Raw genomic sequence first — 24,096 nt, 5'->3', positions numbered from 1 at the left:
CCCCCGCCCCGCCGCTGCTCACCCACCTACTGGACTCGAGTGGGACGCCAAAGGAGGAGTGGGGGGGAAAGGGCGATGTACCTGCACATGCGCTGCATTGGGTTGCCACGCCCACCTGGCTCGACGTGTTGTCTAGATGCGATCGTCACTCCTTCTGTATAGTGTCGTTAATCTGGACTATTGCTGCATATACTATACAAGTGTAACGGTGGCTCCTGTCAGGGGTTAGGACCTTTGAAACGTGATATTTCCATGCCATCTCTATTTCCTCTTCTTTGTTAGAGATTTTTATAGATGGACAATTTGGCAGGCTTGTGAGCTCTAGATTTAGTTATAACAATAATGATGTAAAATTTCAACACAATATCCAAAGCCCCATCACTACATTTGTTATTTGCCATATTGCCTACCTATCTTATTCGGTCAGTTGGTGTTGATTTTTATGCACTATCCTGATTCGCTAAAAACGATGCTTTATTATGATAAAAATCATTATGATTCCCATATATATTTAAACTAGTTAGAATTTTGTTCCGATAAATTCTTGTTTGTCTTTGGGACTCCTGCTTTCTTTAATAAACTAGACGAGTTGTTTATTCAAAAGTGTCAAACCCATTACCAAAAATCAGGTTTTGGGCATTATAAATAACTAGCAGAAATGCCCTTGCGTTGTTACGGGTCCTTACTTTCTCTCATGTTGTTATTTGCTTGTTCCTAATACATTGACTTCGCTTCACAATATGTTGGTGTGTTATCCCTAGTAGTCCTCTCTTTGCAAGTGTAGTAGTAAAAGATATTTGTGGGTGGTTTGATGTCATATGTTTATTACATGGGACCCATACATGGAAATAAAAAAATTCACCGCTTAATCTCCGCTCTATCCATTCATTCGATTTCCCCCGTACTCATCGTCATCCAGCCAGTCGCTGCCTCTTCGTCCATCAGCATCACTCGCATCTTGCCCCATCCTCGCCGTCGCCCACGCATTGCGCATCTTGACGTCTTCGTGTCGCCCAGGCAAGCGCTCGTCTTCCGTGCCTAGCCTCATTCCCACTTCGAGCGCTAGGCCACAACGCCTCTGGCCGCCATGAGCAGGAGTGCGTTCTCCTCTTCTTCTCGTTTCCATCCACCTCCCTTCTATAATCCACTTCAAATCATTCCAATCAAGTGCAAAATCGAGCTCCCAATTGCTAGATGTGGAGGCCTTAGTTCAGGATCTGAAGGGGATGGACGTTATTGAGAGAGGGGTGTGAGGTCCCGGGTGAGCGGCAGTAGTGCGTGGTGAGCATGAGGAGGGTTGACCACGCGAGCGACGGAGCGGTGGCGCGCGTCCCGCACCGCCGCCGGCGAGCGCGCTGTGTGGGCGGGATAAAAGAACAGGAGCAAAGGCTGAACCCCGGGTCAATTGCAGTAAAGTTTGGGGACCTTTTTGTAAAATCATCAAGACATATTCTAAGGACTGCAGGTTGATTACAAAAAAATTGAGAAACTTTTTTGCAAAACAACCACGACGATTGGAAAAAACAACCGCACTTTAATATTAGATAGATGTATTATATTCCAACACTTCCCAAAGCAGCTCCCAATATTTATATTTGTCCAAAATACGTCCCTTACGAAGCCAGATTTCCACCCTTCAACGCTCCCAATATACAATTCCACGCCGATCCCGCATCAAATTCATTGCATGCGCCATCTCTGCGCATTCGGTTGTCCATACGCTCTATTTTTCTCACGTCGCAACTTGCAGTTACGTTACCTCCTATTTCAGCGTCGTACTAGCACCGTTGCTATTATTGTCGTGCTCACCGTATCCTGCCGCTTTGCCGCCGTGCGCAAATGAGAGCTAGCACCGAGGTCGGGTGTCGATCAACAGCTAGCGGCATGGTCTCAAAATCAATATTTTGGGATTATTTCTTTTGACACTCTCAGAGATGCTTTTAAAAGGTGTGGATGATATACTCTCTCTTGGTCACACTTGTTATTTCAGAAATAGCATAAATCAATAATAATTAGAGCAGGTTGGAAGCAAAATTATCACTACCCGAAAATAAGATGGAGTGACGGACGAAGGTCCTCCGGCTACTATAAACACACCCTTTCGGTACATGCTATACTCTAGGCGATGACCAGCAAAGAACAAAGGCGGCACGATCCATTGAACCTGGCCGTGTTTTCATCCTCTCCCTTCGAACGAGCGTCACCCATCCAGGTGCACCCGCGCTGCGCTATGGCAGCAGCGGCGTCACGCGTAGGATTTGGGAGTTGGGACGATGGGCGTGTGACGCTAGCGCTTTTATCCCCTCGACCCTCGAAAACCAAAAGCCGTCGAGCAGCCGCGTGTGCCGAGGACAGCACAGCACCACACGGGCGCGCACGTTGCCCACCGCGGGGCCCGGTCCGCCCCGTGGACCCACACGTCAGTAGGAGCACCGCAAGTAAACTAGCCACGCGGCGGGAGGGGAGAGGGCCGGCCTCTCGCCTCGGGCGCCGCGTCGTCGTGGGGATTGGGAGGGGCCCACGTAGGCGGCACCGCAGCGGCTCGCCACCGTCCGTGGTGCGGTGCCGGCCGGTGCGCGCCGCGGCCGCCGCCGGGGGCCCCACGTTCTGGCGCTCGTGGCGTACTATTTTGTTTCGTTTTCTCGTTTTTGCCCCTTTGTTTTGTTTAACCTTTTGCTTTGTCGCACGTTTGTCCACTGTTGGGCTTGTGCGCCGTGTCTCTGGATCTGTGGACACGGCCTCGTGCCTCTCGCTGCGAAAAATGCTTCAGCAATCAGCACCAATCGGTGAAAAAAATGCTAGATTTTATACTCTTTAAAATATGAAACTACTCCTTGCGTTCCATCCCTCCTCCGTCTCAATTTACAGGTCAGTTTAATTTTTTATACACAGTATCTAGATGCATAATAATATATATAAATCTAAAAAGTCAAAATAATCTATAATTTGAAACGGAGGGAGTGGCTATTTATTGTAGTTCATCTAAAATAAAAGGCGACGCCTCTCGATAGCTGGGTTTGAATCCAACCGGCAACAACCTAGCCTTGGACTTCCGCCCATTCCTTTTTTTTCCCATGACAAAATCATTTTGTACATTGCTCTTGCCAGCCACCTACGTCCTCGGCGGTTTTATGATCACCGTATCCCCCTCCTAACCCCCACCCTCCAACCGTACTAATGCGGTGGTTCTTGTTGCCATATCTAGATTTAGATTTTATACTCTTTAAAATATGAAACTAGTTACCTATCATGCGTTGCATCTCGAAAAACAAATCAGGCAACACCTCTCGACCATTGGTTTTGAATCAGCAGCCTAGATTGTTTCTTCAACCTCTATCATTCCCCTTTTTACGGCGATAAGCTCATTTTGCATGTTGCTCTCGCACCCGCCTACATCTTCAATGGCTTCATGATCACCATATCCCCAATCCCCCAACAACCTCTATCCGTCCCTTTTTATTACAACAAGTTCACATTGCTCTCGTAGCCACCTACGTCCTCGACAGCTTGATGATCACCATATCCTCACCAACTCAACTCCCACCGCCCAACTGTACTAATTCGGTGACTGTTGTCGCCTCCTCTACCCACGACTATCGGTTCACGTTGCCTCGCCGCGCCCCGCCCTCAAACCACCACTGCTGCTAGTCCTTCTTCCTCTAAAACTGTTCTCTCTGCAGGCTCCGAGAATCTACTCTTACCCTCGACAAAATCGGAGACAGTGAACACCTAACAATGTCGTAGCACGTTCACACTCATGCATTGCTTGATTTATTCCAATTTTTCATGCGCATCAGATGTAGGACTTGTGAAATATCAGTCATTTAGACTTCCGTATCTTTCTTTCTTCTTACTTTCTCTTAATCTGTTGAGCTACCAGCTAGTAACGAGTAAGGGCACCCGCAATGTCTTAGTAAGGTGCTCTCTGTAACAGTGTCCATGTAGGATATAACACGTTATGTAGAATACCTGTTCAATAATCTTGCTATAGCAAGACTTTACGTGGGGTCCGCATATTAACTTCCAACCTTATCCTCTCCTCCTTTCCTTCTCTCACGCCTCTTCCCTCAGCCATGGCATCACTGCCGTGCTTGCCAAGGCGGCGCGCCCCTACACCCGCGTCAGCTTGCGTGCTCGCCGCCAGCCGCACCTTGTTGGCCGCTGCACCCGACGTCGGCCGCACTGCTCCCTACCCCCAGTCGAACCGCAGCACCCAATGTTCGACCACGCCGCACCCTACCCCTGACCGTGTCGGCGCTCGCCCGTCGTCCCCTGCGTCGGGACCCGCCACCCCTCGCCGGCTACCGCGCCCTGCGTCCGGGCGTGGTGCACCCTACCCCCGGCCCCGTCGGCGCTCGTCCGCCCGTCCTCCCCCACGCCGGCGGCCCGAGCAGAGGCGCGGTGCCGCGCCGAGACGGAGCTTCACTACCCAATGCGCCGAAGCTGAGATTCGCCCCCCCCCCGGAGGCCACCCAACCCGCTTGCCTCATCACCTTTTCAAGGAGATCGCCGACCGCAGTGATCCCACGCCCGCTCTTGTCGGCTGCACCTCCCCTGACCCCATCTCCGCACTCTCAAGCCAAGCCACGTCGCGCTTGCCCCCGAGCTTGTCCGCCGCGAGGAAGGAGAGCAAACATTTGGTGGCCCCGCTTAGCATGTGAGCGTGTGCCTAGTGGCTCTCGCCAGGGCTAGCGACATTTTCTTCTCTCTCCTCGATTCTCTTTCCTACGTGGAACCTTGTAGAGAGCATGTCGACGTCCATTGAGGATGCCCTAAGAGTGTGGTGTGACTACTGCCATTAATCGAAGGTAGTATGGTTATCATTTCTTGTCTTAGTTTAAGTTGAAACTAATTATATTTTAAATCGTATGGAGAACTCATTATGATTATTTTTTTCAAATCGCACAGTACAGACGCAGACGCTCACATACATGTACGTACACTCACCCCTACAAACACACGCACGCAACCCTACCCCTATAAGCACCTCCAAAAGACTGAGCCGGCAAATCCTTGAGATTGACGAAGTCACCACTGGCGTCTCGCTGTTGACAGGCACGTCGCCTACCACTGAAAGAGTAGCGCCAGTTAAATCTTAGAATAAATTCAAAAAAATGCGAGCACCAGTGCCAAATTGAGGACTCGAATCATGGTGGGAAGGTTCCACCACAAGGGACTTTACCAGCTGAGCTACGCTCAATTCGTACTCATTATGATTATAGCCAACATTTTTTTTCGGAATCAAGGAGGAGCCTGTCTCAAGCATATTAATTCAAACACTGCACACACCCAAAAGCATAGATTGCAAAAATGCCAAATGCAGGTAAGGTCGTTTTCAAGCGTCCGTTGTGACCGCACGTCCACGCCGATCTATGGCTGTGGTTGTCCAGCCGCGGAGGGCCGCCCTTTTCTCGCCATGCATGCCTCTCCCGGTTATCGAACAAATTCCTTGTTCCTCCATGCCGGCCGGGCCTCGACGAGACAGCTTGTTAAAGGTCAATCTTAGCGCTGATCCGATAAGGCGCGCGTGACGTACGTGGCGTGAATCAAATCAAACCAACACAAAGAAACCTTTTGTTTGCTGAGGGGCATCATAATCTCATCCTGTTCTTGTTCCTGCCCGATCGATCACACAAACAAGCTAGCCTAGGAGAAAACATTATTCCGTTAGCCGATCTGGTAATAGCATGTCAATTTGCTGTGCTCTTGGATGTGAACCAAATCTGTCATCGGGTGTTGATTCGCGGAATAATTCGCTACGGAAATAAAGAGGGGTATGTCAACAGTGTGTGTAGGCATCGAGTTGTACTTTCACGTTGTGGTCTTGAATCATGGATGCCATATATTTTTGTGGTATAATGGGGGCAGGTTAACTTTGTATTATTTCTCGTTGAAGTATAAGTGAATTTTCCACCTCTCCTTATCAGCTTAAGCTTTTGGGTTTAACTGGTTGGTGCATGCAATTAAATACTTTGTATCACACGTGATTTTGTTGTTTTAACGAAAAACCACTCGAAGTGAAATGAACTAGGGGCTTACACACTTTTCGTCTTTTCCATAGCAACCTCTTAAAGTAAAGATCTAGGCCCATAGAGACTCTAAAATTAAGCATATACCTCAACCATTTTAAAGGCTTAAGGATCTAGGTCCTCCTCATTTTGAGAATTTATAGATTTAGATAAGAATATCATGGTTTAAGTTTAAGAACTTGCAAAACGGTGTAGTTTCAGCATGCTGTTTCGTGTAATCAAAGTCCTCCAATAATGTGTGGCAAGCAATCGAAGGAAGAAAACGATCAGAAAGTTCTTCAGGGTTTTGTACCAAATTATCCTTCTTCTGTACTAACTACTATTGTTTCCTTAATAAATATCAGATATATAAAAGACATTCTTCGGGTGTATTTTTGAAAATAAAAAAGGTTTACACTACTCCGATCCGAGCCGGCATCATCTCATCAATTATCATCGGCGTGTCCGTTAGCATGCACGGCGATGAAAGCGATCCAACACGTGGAACCACCACCATGCAGCATGATGGTTGATTTCCTCCTTCGTTGGTGTCCATGCACCTTTTGGCACGTCCAAATCAGAGGACCCCGTTGCAGGCACCCCCAAAATCAGAGGATCCACGTCAAGGGAGGGAATGTGTTCCTGGAGCGCATATTCTCGTTTCGATGCCTCTTCTAGATGATCCTCAAATATCTAAGCAAGCTACGGGCTCATACGCCGCGCGTTTCGATGTTTTCATCATCATTTCTGAGATGGAACTTGGCGTCACTTTCGGATGTTTAGTACTCCGTGCAAGGATTTAACTCATCCTAGCTAGCTGCGCATGACAGATTGCATTACGTTATTACGTATGCTAATGAGAAATTATACATTAGCGTACCATCAGTAACGTTTCCTGATACACGAGCGAGGTACTAAGTATTTGTTCATCATCATTATTGGTGCGCATTTTATTTTAGTTTGTATTGCTTTCGTGTTTGTTAGGTGGTGAAGGAGTTGATGGCGATGATGCCTCTTCTTTGATTAGCGGCTTTACTTTATGTGGAGAGTGGAGACACGTTGTTGCGTTGTTGTTTCTGAGCCTCGTCGTCTTTGGTTTCTTCCTCGCCTTTTCTGAGAACTTCAGCCACCTTCTGAAATTAAAATATGAATAAACTAGTGCACAAAGACATTTATATATGAATATAAAAAGGAAAACACGTATGCTAAACTGCATTCGGCACGAGCGCCCATTGGCATTACTGAAAACAACGCTCAAACGCTGCCTCTTTTTGTACGGTTGTCCAATCCAGCCAGAGAATATGCCTAGGATATCTCTCCCCCCGGTGGATCAGAGATGATAGGCCAAAAAGCCCAAAGATAAACACCCTATTACACGACAAGAACACACCAAAACAAAAAAATAGCATCAGGAACCACACGCACCTTCACTGAAGCCGTGTGGCATTTTGCATTTTGTGTAAAGCTAACGTGAGAGGGAACGCGAGGCCAGCACGAGCGGCTATTTTAATCTGCTGGATGGAAAGAGCGACCGATCTAGATCTTGTCGTGTTGGAAAGTAGATTTGGAACATGTAAAATCTTTTCGCTCACCATGTGCCAAAGTCTCAGTTTTGTCTAAAAGATTTGGAAATGGCAGAGAAATGTGTTGGTGTTTAGCTGTAAATGCGCAGGGTCTTTCCAGGTACTGTACTGGCTGCTGTGTGGACAGACACGGTGCCTGCATGTATTCAAGGTGGAAATACAATAAACTTTTTCAGTCATTTTGTCTACAGACTGAAGGTGAGCACAACGGCCACAAGGTTATTAGTGAATTTTATTTTATCACAGCGTGGGCGGGTTAGTGGCTTTATTACTATGTAGGATATACTCCCTTCTTTAATGCTTCGGATCTGATGCTGCTGCTTTCCTTTCCTAGATTTCATATAGTAACACACCCATTCCATTAGAATTGTTGATCCACTTCCTCAATCGGATCTATAACAACAGCTTTTTTGCATTCAAATCCCAAGGGAATTATTGTGTAACAACTCTGCTAGAGTGTTTACAAGACCCCCCCACCCGCCCCAAGCACCACCTCTCCCAGACCCAACAAGGGGGGAAAAAGGACACCCAACAAGGAAAAGTCATTTTGTTCCATATGAATACAAGGGAAGAAATTGTATAAGTAGGATCCAATTTTCCATTGGAAGTAATTAAGCTGGATTTGCCAGTATATGTTTGCAAAGCAGAGGTTACAAGTACGCATGAAGAGTGGCATTCTCTATTGTGCCGATGGCTATCCTTGTCACTGTGACCATGAAGAAGCACAGATACACACTTGCTCTTCCTCTTACGGTTGGTAGGGCCTGTGGCTGTGCGTGACGTGTTCCATTCACCGGATTTTGTGTTCCTTTCCTCCGAGGAGGATGTAAAGGTGATGGACATCGATGAAGAAACGATATTTTGAATGTGGTCAGCAAAAGGTTTACTGTCGCGTTATTACACCCTTCAACAAGAGGTCCAAAAAAATTGCAAATCATAGGGGACGGGAGACTAATCTTGCACGAAATATATAATTGGTGAAAGAGGAGCTCGATTATAATCAGATAATTGCACACAAGAATGAATCGGTTCAATTGTTGATCAAAAGGAAAGGTCAGTCGTGCCATTACAACGGCAGTTTGACAGGGCATACAAATAAGTATCTGATAGAGAAAATGCACGTTGCAGACTACTTGATTTGTTGATAGCATGTACAATAACATAAAATATGATAAAACAGAAGTAATGTTCAGAATGAACTTCTCCCCTGATCTGGTCAAAAAGGTTACATTGGTACAGCCATCGCTAAAATGCACACTTGCCCTTTGCTGATAGTATTTGCTTTTTGAAGCGTGTCAGTGCCTGAAACCTAAGGCTGAGCCAAGGCTTGTGTAATACCTCAGTTCACTAGGATTTGCCTGCAGTCCATTGGCTCCAGAGGTTTTGCAGTAGCGCTACTTGCCTGATCTTGTCCAGTTTACAAGGACATCCACAAACCCACTCCAGGGGTTTAACAGAATGGATCGCTGGCACGCAGTTTTCTAGTAAAAAACCAAACCACAACAAAAGAATTGTCTCTTTATGGTATATGCTACACATGTGAAGATAACAGCTGCTTGAAACTGAAAACCTATACAGTTTACAGGGAACAACAATCCATGAGTTCTGGTTTTCTGAATCATGACTTCTCCTTGTTCGTAATCCTGGTTTTAATGCCTCCTGTGTACAAAATCAGCAAATGGAGCACACACCAAATGAAAAATCAAATTACGCGCCAATAAAAAAATATGACTGAAATGCATATATACATCCTTCTCAAAATCAAACATGTAGAAATAGGTCAAAGAGGCAAAATGTGCAGGATTCTTTATTAGCTCACAAGAGCAATGCATTAGCTTCTTCCACATAACTGAGTAAATGGCTTAAGGATAGCTCATAGCATCTACACTGTGTAGTGTCAATGTTAAACATGCGTTCGTCGAAAAAAATATTAAACATACCGTCAGCATCCTCAAATTCGACCACCTTAATCACTTCAGCAGCTGCATGATACTCAAACCTGCAGGATGAAGAAGCTGGGTATTGGACTGGCATTCATCAGCAATACAAAGCAGTAGATGTTTTCAGGCATCAAAGATGTCAATTTGGAGTTTTAACCAAGCACCACTATCAAATCGTAACAGTGAGAAAGTTCAGATGAAAGATGATACTAAGAATTCTTACAAACAGTGAAGATCATTAAGCAACTACAGCTGATACAGTATGCAATGCATAGGGTGAACTACTGTTGAAAACTTGATGTAGAAGGGCCTAGACTATAATCTTAGTCGCCAGGTGAACAGTAAATGGTAGAGACTCATACAGACTACCTGAATCAGTAGAAGGTACTGTAAAGATAAGCATATTAGCAGAACAGTTCAGGGCGGTGTTTCAAAAAATTACTTGGATTTTGGTGGTTGATGTGAAATATATTGATGCAACCCAATTGGCACGTTGTAGTTGTTATTCTCCTATTTTAATGCTAGTTCTCATTTCACACATTTTACCTGCGGCATCAATGATACATACAGAATTTTGAAGGGTCTAAGATTTCTAGCTCTGCAGCTGCAGCTCCCAAAAAACTAGGTGATTGCACGGATTGAGAAGCAATTGTTCACAGCAGATTATATGGCTGTTAGAAGAGGGCATGTCAAGGGTTCAACAGAAACAACATACCTGTTAGCAGAAGCCACCTCAGGTTCATACTCAGATGTGCTCTTGATAGCCTTAACTATGACATCAACAATTTCCTTCTTTCTAGTGCTGGCCATTAAACAATCGTACTCAGTCGGCACAATGATCGCAAAGAAGTTATCACTGAGATTGCTAATGCATAGCTTATCCACGGCTGCAAGTGCTATCCTCCTCTTTAATATATCGGCATCAGGATCAACAAGGTATAGAGCAAAATCCGTGATCACCAGGATGCGTCTTTTCATTTTTCCTGATTGAGTGAACTTCAATACCTTGTCTGCAAACAGAACTTTATTGTCCCCTGTAATATATTGAGCATCTATTTAGAGACTCGCATAAGGATAGCTACATGAACAAGTGGTCATGAGATTGTGCATGGTACTAGGAATAGCTAATGTAAGGCAATTGTTTGCATGATACTACACGTTTGTTGTAACAAATAAGTATATGCATGCCACATATGGATTATGCAATATATTGTAGCTCTTCATATCTGTGCATGCACAATAAGGCATGTTGGTAACCTAGAAGGCTAGAAGCATGATATTGATGTCAGCAGTATCCGGCACTTAGTAGCATTAGAGCAAGGTGTCAGCGGGGTGCTTGGTAGAATTGCCCAATGCTACATGTTGGAACTTCAGTCTCCACATTAATCTGTTATAAGAGGTAAGATCAAAATCACACGGGCCCATTCACCCTGGTATGAGGTCGAAGCCGATGGAGTCTGGTGTCTGGGCAATTCCCGAAGCACTGCAGCATCCACACTACCAATATTGCATAAACTCAAAAACATAGACATGTTTACCGCCGGCAAGCGCATCAGATCCACACGACGCGACAACCACCGAACTAATTCAACTCCAGCTAGATCGCACCCATTGTCTACCAATGATAAACTAGCCGAAGAGATCAATATGGACGCGAGTCAGGGAACGGCACCTTGCTTGGAGAGGATCTTGGTGAGGCAGGGATCGTTCGGGACGCCGATGTAGTCGCCCTTGCAGTCGCGGTACACCGCCGCGCGGCGCCTCACCTTGGCCCCCATGAGCAGCCCCGCCGCGGGCGCCGGCGACTCATCCCCCTCCGCGTCACCGCCAGCTCCCGCAGCCGGCGCCGGTGGCTCCGCTGGCTCGGGCTCCACCTGGATCCGCCTGAGCGGCCGGAACCGGTCCATCGGCGAGCGAGTTTGGAGAAATTTGGGGGAGACGCGAACTGACGAAGAGACACGACGGGCTCTGATGGACGGACGATGGGGGTTGAACGGTTGGCCTGTGGGCTTCAGGTTAGTGATGGGCCTCGAATGCCTGCTTTTTGTTGGGTCCGTGTTTCATTAACACCAATCATTTTTCTGTCATTATGTTTTTCATTGCACTCAAATACTCAATGCATACATACGCGTTGCTGGGAAGCGATAGACTTGACTAAATATATTTAAAGAGACTTCCATAGAGTTTTTTTACTTGAGTGCACATGCGGCACGCATGTGTTTTAAAAAAACAGGAAGGAGGATTTATTGCTAAAAGCTATGTTATTTTCATAAAAAATGTTTAAGAGGAAACACTGTCACATCAAAGATTATGTGACGTTATGCGACGTGAAGTATAAATGGCCGATTGAAAAAAGGACATCTGAGTTGTAGACAAATCTTCCTTGAAAGAAATAGTGATAGAGGGACATAATTTTCTACTATTCGAGGTACAAATATAATGTATATAATTGTAAACATGCCAAATGAAATAAGTAAGGCTATATTTGCCATTGACTTCCGTGGACACAATATTTAGTATATTGTTCGATACAAATTTACCCACAATGAAAATTTTATAGATGCTAGATAGGTACATAGAAATAACCACAATGGTGCATGATTTTTCCTTCTTCCGCTCCCCTATCAAACTTGATGTGCCTTTTGCTTCCTCTTTTCCGCCAGATCAAGATTTTCATGGCCATGACCAATTGCAATTTTAGATGCCAACAATGAAAGTACGGAATAATCAAAACCAAATAAAGTAAGCAACAAATAAAAATATCATGATCGCCACCAAAGATTGTTTCTTCTGCAACCAATGGTGCTAACCCAAACTCTTCTCTTAGCCTATTACGACCATTACTATCAGACCCTCGGTTTCTTGTGTTTAATTTATCACACCACCAAGTGGAGGACGATGATCCATCAAAAGAAAAAAGCATGAATATCAGGATTAAAATCTTCAGATGAGAAAGTCGAACAGAATATTGTATCTTTTCTTCTCTTTTTTGTGCAGTTCTTCAAAAGTGCTCCTCGACTAAAATCTTATAAGGGTAAAAGTATATGGAAGCACTTTCATCTTTCAGGTATCTGTGCATCATCAAGAGAACCAATAAGGAAGAAAAAATAGAAAATGGCAGTTACCTGTCTCATTGTGTTTCTGCGTGAAATGTAGTGGGATCAAGAGTGTACAGTAATATCACTCAAACAGCACATTGCATCCCAGTTTTAATATCTCCAGAACAATCCATGATTTCACTTTTATTGCTTGTTGAAAACACTTTGTTCTAAATGGGCAGTCATCAAAGCTGAAATTATTTGATGATAGAATTTATAAATGGCAGTCAATGTTAGTATCAAGTTATCAGTCATTGCAATACCCCTTTCTACCTAGGCAGTGAACCACCAATCACGTGCATCACCAATCACATGCTACTGGTGATCCTTGAATGAACAGATGAGCAATATGTAGTGTGTCCGAAAGACAAAAGAGAAAGATATATTTGCATTAGAGTTAAAAATTGGGGTAGGTTAGAAAGTCGCAGCTACCTAAGGAAATACAGATATTTGAAAACACACTTCTGATGGAGAAATTTAGTTCACTTTCGTAACATTAGTGGGCAAACATTGATTTGATATCCCTATTACACCAAAACATCCTCAGAAGTCAAGATCTCCGGGCGTAGTGCTACTCTAATTCATTAGGCAAATCCATTCCAAATTGGTTCATGAATCCGTCTACTTTTTTTCACAATCTATGTGTGTAAATTCATGATGTAGGTCCCAACATCTGGACAGAGAAACAAGACACTCACCGATCATAGTCCTCCTTGAATCTGTTTATTCTCTTGTTGCATGCCCATGTTAAAACTACAACAAAATACATTTATGCACCGATCAGTAAGATTTTCAACAAATATGCATGTAACCAATCCCAAGGAACGCACCTGGCAAGAAGACCAGCAGCAGCACCTCCTCATCTACCAGGCTGTTGCAATCGTCGGGGTAGAATCAGCGCAGTATCTCCATCATGTATGCATGGTGGCTGCCGCTACGCCAGTATCCTCATTCACGGAAGCATCTACGTCCTCCTTCGTCGAGGTAGGGTACGGTGTCGGTGGTGCAGATGAGGGGAAACAAGAGACCGTATAGAAGGGGAGGGCTGATTTGTGGGAGAGGAGACAAGCAGATGCGGGTATGGCGGGCTAGATGGGTGTGATGGCATGGTGGAAGGCCGGGAGGAGGGAACGTACATAGACACGGGGATGGGCGGCTCAGATCGGAGGACACCCAACGGCAAATGGTGGTTGCGGCGGCGGAGGTAGGTGGCATCGCTTGGGAGGCGGCGGTGGGAATAGGCATGTTAGCTGTGACATGGAAGAGAAAGGAAAGCAATGCCTTAAATTGGCGGAGTGAGGTCGGGTCTCGCAGGCGGGATTGAGCACGGGTACTTGGGCGGGTGGACAAAATTTTCGGTGAAAAAAAGTAGAGGCGAAATGACAGAGTCATTTTCTAATGTGCAGTTTTCGTCTTTTTTCAACACTTTCCAACCCCTTCAACCTGTCAGGTGCGTCCTATGTGAGGGGTACAAGTTAATTATTTTGAGTGAGAAACGTTTTCAATTAACCTTGTAGTATAGATAGATATGCTTGTCCGAAAGCATGATTAATTGTATTGCCATGCCAACAAAGAAATTCTTCTCACACGAAAGAAAGAAAAAGATAGCACGCACGAGTACACACGACACGAGACTGATGTGAGCCAGCCACCACCAGGCCGGATCAGACCTTTGGCACGCCCATCCTTTCTTTCTCAGTGAATCCTCGTGTGGGTTTGGTTGTCGTTGGGCTGCCACGGGCCACGGGCACGGAAAGGCGGGTTCCGCTTCTGGGTCGGTAACCGACCGGACCGGATCAGGACGCAACGCATGGACCAACTACCGCGGCGGTTGGTTCGCCGGCCGCCGGCCCCCACTTCCCACCTCGCCGTCCCACTGCGGCGGACGTGGGCGGCCACGTCTCGCTCCCCGAACGCCTCTTCCTGGGGCTCGGTCTGGCTGCTCGTTGCATGACAAATTTGCATCGGATGCGAGTGAAAGGAAGGTGCTAGCTCTTTTCTGTCAGAGTGGGGAGAGACCAGTTGGGCTTTTGTGTCCAAGATGCCATTCTTTTTTTTTCTTTTTTAGATGATGGAATAAACAAAATTCCTGCCATTCTGTTTTCTTTTTCTCTTGATTCTGTTTGACTTGAATTGGTATGCTTATTTGGTCGCCTCGTCAGTCGTCAGCGATGCACTGTGGCTTGCGACTCGTGAGAAATGGTCAGCGCCGTGCCACCTCTTGTGCGGTGGCGGCAAGGCAAGCGTCTCTCCTCTGCCAAAAGGCACGCATCCAGCTATCCAGGTTAAAAGCATATGCACTGCATTGCATCGCACCAGATGGTGGACAAGGGACAGAGGCATGGAATAAACTCGTGTTTAGAAGCCAAACTATCCATTTAGAGACAAGAAAACCTTTCCTTTTAACAAAAAATCGTTAGGAAACAATCTAGTCCATGCTGGAATGCAAGAATTCCGTAACAGTTTTACAAGAATCAGGGCCAGAAGCCCAGAGAACCCAGAGCGACAGGGGCCTGAAAAAACCACCTTGCACTTGCAGTTACTTCGCACGTTCACTCGGGTGAAAACGGAGCATCGCGTTCCATAACTCCGTGCGGTTAAGGAAACCAAACAAACGAACGCGGACGTGGGAGAAACAAAACGGCGGGGCTCGCCTCCAAAATTACACGCTCCGATCGCCTCTTCCGTCTTCTCCCGGGGGTCTCTCTTCCCCTGCCGTCGTCTTCCTCTCGCGCTTTGGAGGCTCCGATCCTCCCCATCCTCCTTGTCCCTTTTAGCTGGGGTCTCTTCGTCAAAAGCCTCTCTTCCTTTGGAAGTTTCCATTTTGACCGCTTCCTCAAGCAAGATACACGTCCTTGTTCAGATAAGGATTTCCAAGATTCTTCTGTTCTGGGGGTCCTCGGCTGCCTTCGCTTCTTCAAAGTCCAAGGAAGACTACCTGGCGTGTTGGCCCCAGGTCCGGCGATCGTCCTCCAGTTCTCCCTCTGCCCCGCTCCAACAAGCCTGTAAGCAATCTCTCTCTCTCTCTCTCTCTCTCTCTCTTCCCGATTTTGTCCGTGTGTTTTTTTTTCTGTCGTGTATGTTTTCGGGGATATCCAACTCGATTTCCCCTATTTGATTTTGCGCGCTTGCTCCTGGTTAATCAATCTATCAAAGTGATCTCAACTTAATATCGGTCTGTACTCGCTAATCACCAGTCTACTCATGAGAATTTTCTGTGCTATTGATTCGATTTCACACGCAACGTCAATTAATCCCAAAAAGGAGATAATCGAAACAGAAGAAAGAAACAGGAAGAAGACGAACAGCTAGCGGTAGTCTGTAGGATCTTCTGAAATACGCCGAAATCAATTTCCAGCACTAGTTAACTGTACACTCCAGTTTTTCGCTGCATCAAGCAAGTAGTAATGAGACCAATGCTGTATTCTCGACATAAACAACGCTGATAAACCTCTGTTCATACGCGCAATTCTAACATTCCCAATGGAAACGCGCGCATTTTACTAGTATTTGACATAGCCGTCTTGTTTTGCATCGGCAGAAACCGAGGAGGCCATTTCAAGAAACAGAGGACGACGGCACTTGATCCGTCCCCGTCTCGCCAAGGAGTCTGAACGGTGATCGCCGGCAAGGATGGAGCAGCTCCGGCAGCTCGGCGAGGCGGTGGGCAGCATAAACGCGCTCATGGCGTTCGAGCCGGAGCTCCGCGTCAACCCGCGGCAGTGCCGCCTCCTCGCCGACGCGTGCGCGCACGCGCTCGCCGCTGTCACGGGCGAGGTGCGCGCGAGCCTCCGCTTCGAGGAGCGCGGCACCAAGTGGCGCGCCATCGAGGCCCCGCTCCGCGAGCTCCACCGCGCGTTCCGCGACGCCGAAGGCTACGTCCGCCAGTGCCTGGACCTGCGCGGCGACGGCAGCTGGTGGGCGCGCGCCGCGGCGGTGGCGCACGCCACCGAGTGCGTGGAGCAGCACCTCCACGCCATCCTCTGGTGCGTCGCCGTCTCGGTTGAGGCCGTCGAGGCCGCTGCGGAGATCGCCGGCTCCGACGCCGACGAGATCGCGCGGAGGCGGATGGTGCTCGCCAAGAAGTACGACAGGGACATGGTCGAGCCCAGGCTGTTCCAGAACGCGCACGGCAAGGTATACCTGGTACCCCAGGAGCTCGTGGCGCGGATGGACGTGGCGTGGAAGGAGGACAGGTGGTTGCTGTTACAGCTCCTCGAAGAGATGAAGTCCCCGACAGCGCCGAAGCCCCTGACGAAGAGCGAGCAGCGGCTCGCCGACGTCCTGGCCGCGCCGCGGGGGAAGCTGCACCCGGCGTCCATCCTGCTCAGCGGCGACTACAGCGTGCGGAGGCGCCTCGGCGGTCGGCTCAAGGAGGCGCAGTGGATGGGGGAGAGCTTCGCGGTGAAGCATTTCATCGGGGACGCCGAGGCCGAGGTCGCGCTGCTCTCGTCGGTGGCGCACCCCAACGTGGCGCACGCCGCGTACTGCTTCCGCGACGAGGACAGGAAGGAGTACTTCGTGGTCATGGACCAGCTCATGGCCAAGGACCTCGGGAGCTACGTCAAGGAGGTGAGCTGCCCGCGGCGGCGGGTCCCGTTCCCGCTCGTCGTCGCCGTCGACATCATGCTGCAGATTGCGCGCGGGATGGAGCACCTGCACGCCAAGAAGATCTACCACGGCGAGCTGAACCCGTCCAACGTGCTCGTCAAGCCGCGGCAGCCCGACGGGTACGTGCACGTCAAGGTCGCCGGGTTTGAGTGGTCGGGCACCGTCACAACCGGCGGCAAGGCATCTGCCAACGGCAGCGCCAATGCCAACGCTACCGGCGGCGGCGACTACACCTGCATCTGGTACGCGCCGGAGGTGCTCGAGAAGGAGAGCGGCGATCCCTCCGCCAGGCGCACCGAGAAGGCGGACGTGTACAGCTTCGGGATGATCTGCTTCGAGCTGCTGACGGGCAAGGTCCCGTTCGAGGACAACCACCTGCAGGGCGACAAGACGAGCAAGAACATCCGCGCCGGCGAGCGGCCGCTATTCCCGTTCCAGGCGCCCAAGTACCTGGTCTCCCTGACGAAGCGGTGCTGGCACGCCGACCCGGAGCAGCGCCCACCGTTCGCCTCCGTCTGCCGCGTGCTCCGGTACGTGAAGCGGTTCCTGGTCATGAACCCGGACCAGCAGCAGGGCCAGACCGACGCGCCGCCGGCCGCGCCGCCCGCCGACTACCTCGACATCGAGGCGCAGCTGCTGAGGAGGATCCCGGCGTGGCAGCGCGGCGAGGGCGCCGCCGCCGCCGCGCGCGTCGCGGACGTGCCGTTCCAGATGTTCGCGTACAGGGCGGTGGAGAGGGAGAAGGCCGCCGGCGCGCACGCCGGGGGCAGGGACAGGGCCTCGGACTCCGGCAGCGAGGGGAACTCTCTGTGCGGCGAGGAGAACGGGGCCGGGGCGGCCACGCCGGACGACGCGTCCACGGTGTCCGGCGGCACCGTGCGGTCGCGCCCGGAGAGCAGCGACGGCAAGAAGACGCCGGTCAGGAAGGCGGACGGCAAGGTGCCACCCAGACAAACAGGTGCGGTGCAGTCTCTCGTCTCAGTTTTCAAATTTTGATCGTATCTTAGCGAGCGCGATGGGAGAGGACCAACAGGGTGAAGGCTGTTCTGATGTTCTCTCTCTCTTCAGGGTCTCGGCAGAAGGTGAAACCGGCGAGCGCGGTGAAGCCACCGACGACGGCAAGGAAAACGCTAGGCTTGAAGCCCGAGGTTCCAGCGCGGCGGCCGACGTCCGGGCACGCCTCGGACTAGGACCGCGAGGCGGCGGCGCTTGTGCTGGAGATTGTCAGGAGGTTGGGGAAAGGTTTTTGCATTGCATTAGATTGATTCCATAGATTATTGGTTAGAATCTCGCATTTGCATAGATCTTTTGCTTGCTGGTTTGATTGTGGCAAGTGGATTGCTCTGGGTATCTCTAGAATTTCTCTATGTATGTTGATACTAAAATACTTTGGGTTAAGCACTGAGAAAAATTCTTTGGATTTCAACCTTAGTCTATTCCTATCTAGCGATCTAAAATTCTAAATGGCGAGCGTATGTTTGCGTGTTCTCGAGGGGAATTAAAACGTTTAGAAGCTTTCCGTAGTGAATTCGTTGGTTTGCCAGATCGATGCTCGCTGGCTTCTGCCGTACTGCACATTCTGCTCGTGTCAATAGAACAGATAAACCTTTACTGAAGACTGAAGCTTAGCAGAAGCTCAGTTCTATCATGTGCTGATTAGTCCATGGATTGTCATAGATGGGCCCGCAGCAAAGATGAAATATCGGGCCCCATGTCATCGGCCTGATAAGCTTCAAAATTGTGACACCTGAAATATGGGCCCAATGTCATCCTGCCTTTGTGCGTGTGATGACTGACACTGAGAGGCCACTTTTCTTTGATCAGTACGCGGCCCGTATTGTATTTTGTTAGAGGGGTTTGGTGTCCACCAAATTTGTTTGATCTTGCCTCTCTTGGGGGCTGTGGGCTGTGGAGCACCACGTTGGAAGCGTCAGCTCGTACAATTACGTGTGATTTTCACTGAGAGCGAATTGTAGTTTTGACGTGCTACTTCAGAGCACAGTAAAAGATAGTTCCCGACATGTTGTAAACATGGACAATCTAATGATTCTTTCTTTTGAGGAGGAACACTAGGGGAGCTTGTAATTCGAAAAAAAGGAAACCTACAGGCAAATTCATAATAGGTGATTTAATACACGAAATTCAGCCATATATATTTCTGTTCATCTTTGGTTTCTTTTTGTAAGCTTCCTCATCGTAGGAATATCTAGATTGCAACTCATCATAAATCTATAATTTCACCAACATACTAGCATAAGAGAACGGCTATCTGTGTGCCCAAGAGACCACGCAACAAAGAATAGACACGAGATTGATCATGATGACCATGATCTGCTTGGCTTTACAAGATGACAAGCGACCTACAAGGACAGGACCAAACTATACAAAAGACAAGGCAAGCGTGTTATGTGTGTGCGACGATACAAACTGAGCGCGCGGGGAATGCATACAAAAACCGGCCAAACTTGCACCAATAACACGTGGGGAGAAGCGAAAGCGCGCAGCAGCTAGCTGGCAATGCAAGTAGTGGATGTTTGTGACAAAAGCGGATAAAACAAATCCGTGCAAACTAGTGATTTTACTAAAACTACAAACTAAATTTTACTAACCCTCTGTGTACAAAATTGTTAGTCTTACAGCCAGCCAGTGACTGATGACACGTCCACGCATATAGATATATAAAATTGTGAGAAATTTCAGAATGGTTGGAAAAAATTAGAGCCGTCCATCCCGAGAATATCTAACCGTCGCGTACAGAATGGTTGGAAATTTTATAGATGTATAAATTGTAACCAGACCTGTGTCGCAGACATCTTGTACTCCCTCCGTTCCAAATTATAGGTCGTTTTAACTTTTTTAGATACATAGATATTATTATGTATCTAGACATAGGGTATATCTAAGTGCATAACAAACTCTATGAATCTAATAAAGTCAAAACGACCTATAATTTGGAACGGAGGGAGTAAAACTTAAAAACTATACGTACGGAGTATGTGCGCAGAGTAATTTTGCAGAAAGTTCAGTAGGCACATGCATGCAACATGCAACTATATATGTAAGCAGCAATGACAGGCGACAGGAAGCACTAGCTGATGAAACACGAAACATTTGGAGGTCAGGGCGCCAATATTCAGACGCCTACTTTGCGTGCTCTTAGCTGTGGTCCACTAGCTGCATGCATACCTCCACTCCACCAGGTGATTCGGATTTGCACTCGGAAGCAAGGTTCACTACGGTTCCAAGGTTTTTTAGACTTGCCGCTTCCATGTCAGGGCACAGTCCGTGCTTTTTCCCTAACATGAATGACTGCACTCAGGGTTGCCCATTTGGAAAAAGAACACGTTGGGCGATTCTGAACCACACCCCCCATCTCCCAATTCCCAAAACGTTAGTGGACTTATGTGACGTCCTCCTACATGCTCTGAGAAGGTATAAGTCGGTGTCATGTACCCAAACAGGTGACATGGATGTTACCTGTGTAGAAAAAAGTTTGAACCAGTTTATCAAATAATGTGCTGTCATGCGGTGGATTTCTCAAACCAAGCCTGTTGGATATTTCTTGTAGAAATAGTAAATTTCACTTTTTTAATTAACCGGATATGATGGCAATTGACGACGCAATTTTAACCAGGCTTGTTAAATTAAAAGAGGAAGACACTTTTTTTTAACAAAAATATACTGCATGTTGGATATTCCTTGTAGAAAGAGTAAATTTCGATTTTTTTAATTAACTTTTTTAATTAACCAGATACGATGGCAATTGACGCAATTTTAACCAGGCTTGTTAGAAGAGGAAGGCACTTTAAGCAAAAAGCTGTTGCATGGAAAAATTGCTACAAGTGTGTGGACTCTGCCTCCCTCATGGATGTCTTCTTCTCTGACCCATTCTTCCTCACTCATCTTCTCTGGCTCAACTTGCCAAACGGATGCCTCAAGTCACCACCGCCTCTAGTGCTGATTGTCCAACCCCAATCAGGCGGTTCAAACAAAGGTCCACTTCAGGCAACGAACTCATCTTCCTCGCCGATGACCTCTTCAGCTTTATTAGCGAGGTCTTCTTGCTGTATCACCTTGCATCAACATCTCATTTGTCTGTTTACATTCCATCATGCTTATTACGCCTCGTTTGGAAATGCAGGATTATTCTAAAAAAATAAAAATAAAGAACAACACACTTTGAAGTTGGTTATCATTTGCAATCGCTTAAGAATCTAGTGTGCTTGAAGCTTTCAATATAATGTTTGGATACAACACATGAAAAGCACATTAATTTGAGGAAGATATGCAAAGTAATAAACTTCTGAAGAGATGTGATCCCATGATAATTTTCCTCCAACATTTGTCTTATAATAGGTTGAGATGTGCTGTAGAAATTTTACAGGATTCTAGATGTCTAATCTTTTGTTCCAAAGGGACACATGTAGAAAACAGTCATACAGCCCGACTTTTTTTTATTTTAGCCCTTTTCGCAAAATTTTTTTACAAATAGGCTCCTGGCGGAACCAATTCCAAAAATGGACCCTTAGCCGCCAAGCTACAACGTTTTGGCGCCAGCCTCCATGGCACCAAAGTCCCCGCCATGGCCGCTGACCGGGCATCTGACGTGGCGCCAAGGCTTGGCGCCAAGATCTATGGCGCCAGCCTGACCGGCGCCAAGCCTTGGCGCCATAGATCTTGGCACCAGCCAGGCTGGCGCCAAGCCTCCTACATAAGGCGCCGGCCCTTCTTCCTGCCCGAGACTTCCTCCTCATTCTTCTTCACTCTCTCGGGTTTTTACTCTCCCTACTTCGCCCTACTACGAATCGATATTTTAGCTTAGGAAACTTTCATTTGATCCGTGGATCTTGAAGAGCAAGGTATCCTCTCTCCCTCGTAGCTTTTTTTCACATCGATTCGCTATATATTTGTTGCATTTTTGAACTTAGGGTTTCATGCAAATGTAGGATGCCGAGACGTGGAAAAGCTAAAAAACTAATGTAACCCCAGCGCACGTAGTTATGTTATGTGCTCATTGTTGTGGATCAAATGAAAAAACCTTAATTGTAGGTTTATTGTTAAGTGCGTTTGGTTCTTACAACGAAATAAACTAAATTGTAGTTATGGCGCCAAGATGACCGGAAATGCCTTCGATCCATTGCCTCTGCCTGTGGTGTTCCAGTGCCTATGTGCTTTTGCGGCGATCCTTGCAAGGTAGCCAAGTTCGATGAACATGCCACGTATAGGCAGAGGTATTGGATGTGTTCCAACTTTGCGTTTGAACCTACACTTCGTCAGCGCCGCATTAACATGTTGGTAAGGAATTGTTATTGTCTTATAATTATTGACCATATTTTTTTTGTTTTATAACAATTGCATTTGTTGTAGACCCCTCCACCGCTATGTGATTTTGAGCAGTGGATCAACACTGAGATCAATCCTGAAGACAAGGAGTTTTTGGAATATATGTTGCGCTGGGATGCAGAGAGGAAGGAGATGTACGAGAAGAGGCTCAGAGAGGAGGCTGCGGAAAAGGAGCACAAGGAAGAGAAGGAAAGGAGGCGTGTTGCTGCGAATAAGGAGGAGAGGGAGAAGAAGCTTTAGCGTGCACGCCGAGCAAAAGAGCGATTGAGGAGAATCCCGATGCCTTGAGAAGGGAAAGTGACCTCGTTGCACTCAGTAGTCATAATTAGTTTCTAGTTCTATGGTTTATTTATGAACAATATTTTCTACTGTGAGACTTTTATTATGTTGTCATGTAATGATGCACTTTAAGTATGAACATGCAAGTGGTAGACGACCTATGTTTATTTTGCGATGTAATGCACTTCAAAGTTGTACTCTAGTGAAATTTCTGCGGAAAATAAAAAGGGTACTTGTTAGTGAAATTTTGGCAGAATTTCCTCTATTTTTTTATGCAATCCATATAAAATTACGAGATGAATAGTGAACATAAATACAAACATACAAGCATATGACACATTCATAATAAAATCCACAATACTTCAGAATGAAAGTCCATATAACATAAAGTCCATATACCACATAGCTCAATGCCTCCTAGTCTTACCCTTACCCTTGTGACAAAGGTGTCGGTGCCTGGAGTGTAAGGAGAACGTGGGCGACGTAGTCTAGTGCCTACAACCTGTGTAGGCTGAGTCAAGGGAGCCTTGTGGAGCTGAGACGGGCCAAGCTCCTCGGGCCTCTGCTCATCGTCGTCGTCGTCATCCTCGGATGCAATTGCTTTTGAACCTGAGGGGCCTTGCCTAGACATACCGACGCCTCCTTCGCGTGGGGATGGAACGTGCACGTCTCGCGTCGTGGCAGTCCTGCAACCACAACGAGCAGCTGCACGGTGAAGCCGACTTGACAGTTGCTGTTGTGAAAAAACTAGTTACACGAAAGAATGTAACGTATTAATAAAGTATTAGAAAGAATAATTTGAGTCTTACGTCTAGAAAGCTTCGCGTCTCGGGGTCCGTAACTCTAGGATGGAAATGCTCAATATCTCTAACCGAGCTTTGGAGGGTACGGCCTCAACAAATTTTTAGAAGTCAGTAGTCACTAAAGAAATAAATGATTAAGTCATTAACTAACTTACACAAGTCACTAAATGACTAAATGATTAAGTCAGTAAGTCACTAAGTCCTTATCTACCTAACTAAATCACTAAGTAACTTAACATAGAACATAGAAAAGTGAAGCAATTGTCTTACCATCCTATCCAGGATTGGTCCTGTCTCCACCTGCCTTCCAGCACGAGTACTCTGATTGTACACCGTGTCTTCATCATCGGACGAGTGGATGTCGGCGTAGTCATCTTGTGTCCATTGTACCCTCAGCCTGTGACGCGTTGCATCTTGGTACCAAGTCTGGT

At 47.2% G+C, this 24,096-nt stretch overlaps 2 protein-coding genes across 2 annotated transcripts; one reads left to right on the top strand and one right to left on the bottom strand.

The window, feature by feature from the left end:
* Nucleotides 1-8,695: 8,695 nt before the first annotated feature.
* On the bottom strand, nucleotides 8,696-11,502 carry LOC117859113 (uncharacterized). Its single transcript, XM_034742300.2, has 4 exons — nucleotides 11,204-11,502; nucleotides 10,247-10,565; nucleotides 9,532-9,590; nucleotides 8,696-9,250 (listed from the first exon to the last, which is right to left on the bottom strand). Exons 1-4 carry the CDS (start codon nucleotides 11,436-11,438, stop codon nucleotides 9,210-9,212), a joined length of 654 nt encoding a protein of 217 aa, XP_034598191.1. The 5' UTR covers nucleotides 11,439-11,502; the 3' UTR covers nucleotides 8,696-9,209.
* A 3,445-nt stretch (nucleotides 11,503-14,947) lies between these two features.
* On the top strand, nucleotides 14,948-18,666 carry LOC117855689 (uncharacterized). The gene is made up of 3 exons (XM_072293609.1): nucleotides 14,948-15,634; nucleotides 16,171-18,198; nucleotides 18,309-18,666. Exons 2-3 carry the CDS (start codon nucleotides 16,263-16,265, stop codon nucleotides 18,428-18,430), a joined length of 2,058 nt encoding a protein of 685 aa, XP_072149710.1. The 5' UTR covers nucleotides 14,948-15,634; nucleotides 16,171-16,262; the 3' UTR covers nucleotides 18,431-18,666.
* The last annotated feature ends 5,430 nt before the right edge of the window (nucleotides 18,667-24,096 follow it).

Source organism: Setaria viridis, chromosome 5, assembly GCF_005286985.2.
Source record: "Setaria viridis chromosome 5, Setaria_viridis_v4.0, whole genome shotgun sequence".
Lineage (NCBI taxonomy): Eukaryota > Viridiplantae > Streptophyta > Magnoliopsida > Poales > Poaceae > Setaria > Setaria viridis.
The sequence above is the reverse complement of the archived record's forward strand: the minus strand, read 5'-3'. Positions and strand labels throughout refer to the sequence as shown.